The 1,283-nt window shown below is 29.9% G+C and overlaps 1 protein-coding gene across 1 annotated transcript in view; it reads right to left on the minus strand.

Annotated features, from left to right (window-relative positions):
* The window catches only part of LOC107678713 (1-phosphatidylinositol 4,5-bisphosphate phosphodiesterase beta-2), a 39,366-nt gene that overhangs the window by 21,281 nt on the left and 16,802 nt on the right, over window positions 1-1,283 (minus strand). Inside the window, exon 18 of the mRNA XM_016474083.1 lies at window positions 240-391. Within this exon, the coding sequence (XP_016329569.1) occupies window positions 240-391 (152 nt within the window). The remainder of the gene's footprint in view (window positions 1-239; window positions 392-1,283) is intronic.

Raw genomic sequence — 1,283 nt, forward strand, 5'->3', positions numbered from 1 at the left:
CCAAATATTTTTATTCAACCACCTAGATAGATTGTATCTGAGGGAAAAAGAAAGGATGTGATGTCCAGCACATGGTAACTACAGTAATTATCAAAGTGGGAAGTGATGCCCTCTGGGGGCATTTGGCCAAGGTTTGAGAAAAAAAAATCATTATGAAAATATAATTATATTTTCCTTATTAATGTACTTCGTCCACCTCTGGATTTTTCTATATAAGCCCCAATGCATTTCTGCATTACCTTAATGGTGAGAGTGCTGGCGATAATGGTGTCAATCCTGTCAGTGAAAGGATCGAACTTCTTGTCGCTGCGACGGACCACATCGTGTTTGAGGAGGTAACCCGTCCTGCCGTTAAACTCAAACAGAGCCATGTTCAGCTGCATGGGGAAATCTACAGCATCAAATACACATCACACCATTAAACCCACAGACACAGTGACAGGAGATCAACAACATAAAGAGCCAGTGTGGTCCTTTTTAAAACGCACAGAAGTAATGACATGAGATATATGTGTATATATGATATATGTATATATGAGATATGCATTACATATATTTTACACCTGTGATTATTCAGCTAGGACACTTGAAGAGAACAAACTTCATACATCCACTAATATCAATAAAATACCAGATGATTCATTTTGATTGTTTTTATTTTGGCTATGTTTTATTTAAAAATGGTTTATAATTGTTTATTTTAATTTTAAATTTTTATGATTAATAAATGGCATTTATAATGACATTTTTGCCCATTTTTTAATAAACGAGTAATTTATGGTCAAAAACCTGAAATAAAAAAAAAAGATTCAAAACTACAACAAAAAAAATTAAATTTTAAATAAAGTTTTTTTTTTCTTTTTATGAAGTGTTTTATTTTGTGACCTTTTTTTAAAATAATTTTGTATTTTTAGGATTTAATTAATTATTAGCTTTGGGAAACCCTGTGCTAAATGTAATGACATTCTTGCCCATTTTTAAATTAACAAATAATTTATGGACAAAATCTGCAATGATTTACAAAAAATGCAAAAAAAAAAAATGCAAAAAAAAAAAAGAAATAGAAAATATTTTTTTTTCTTTTTACTAAGTGTTTTATTTTTATTACTTTTTGCACTTTTATCATTTAATTAAATATTACCTCTTCATCAACTCATGAACCCCAGTCTAATGTAATGACATTCTTGCATATTTTTAAATTAACAAATAATTTATTGACAAAAACCTGCAATAACAAACACACACACACACACACACACACACACACACACACACACACACAC

The sequence above is a fragment of the Sinocyclocheilus anshuiensis genome, unplaced genomic scaffold (assembly GCF_001515605.1).
Source record: "Sinocyclocheilus anshuiensis isolate Anshui unplaced genomic scaffold, SAMN03320099.WGS_v1.1 scaffold208, whole genome shotgun sequence".
Taxonomy (NCBI): domain Eukaryota; kingdom Metazoa; phylum Chordata; class Actinopteri; order Cypriniformes; family Cyprinidae; genus Sinocyclocheilus; species Sinocyclocheilus anshuiensis.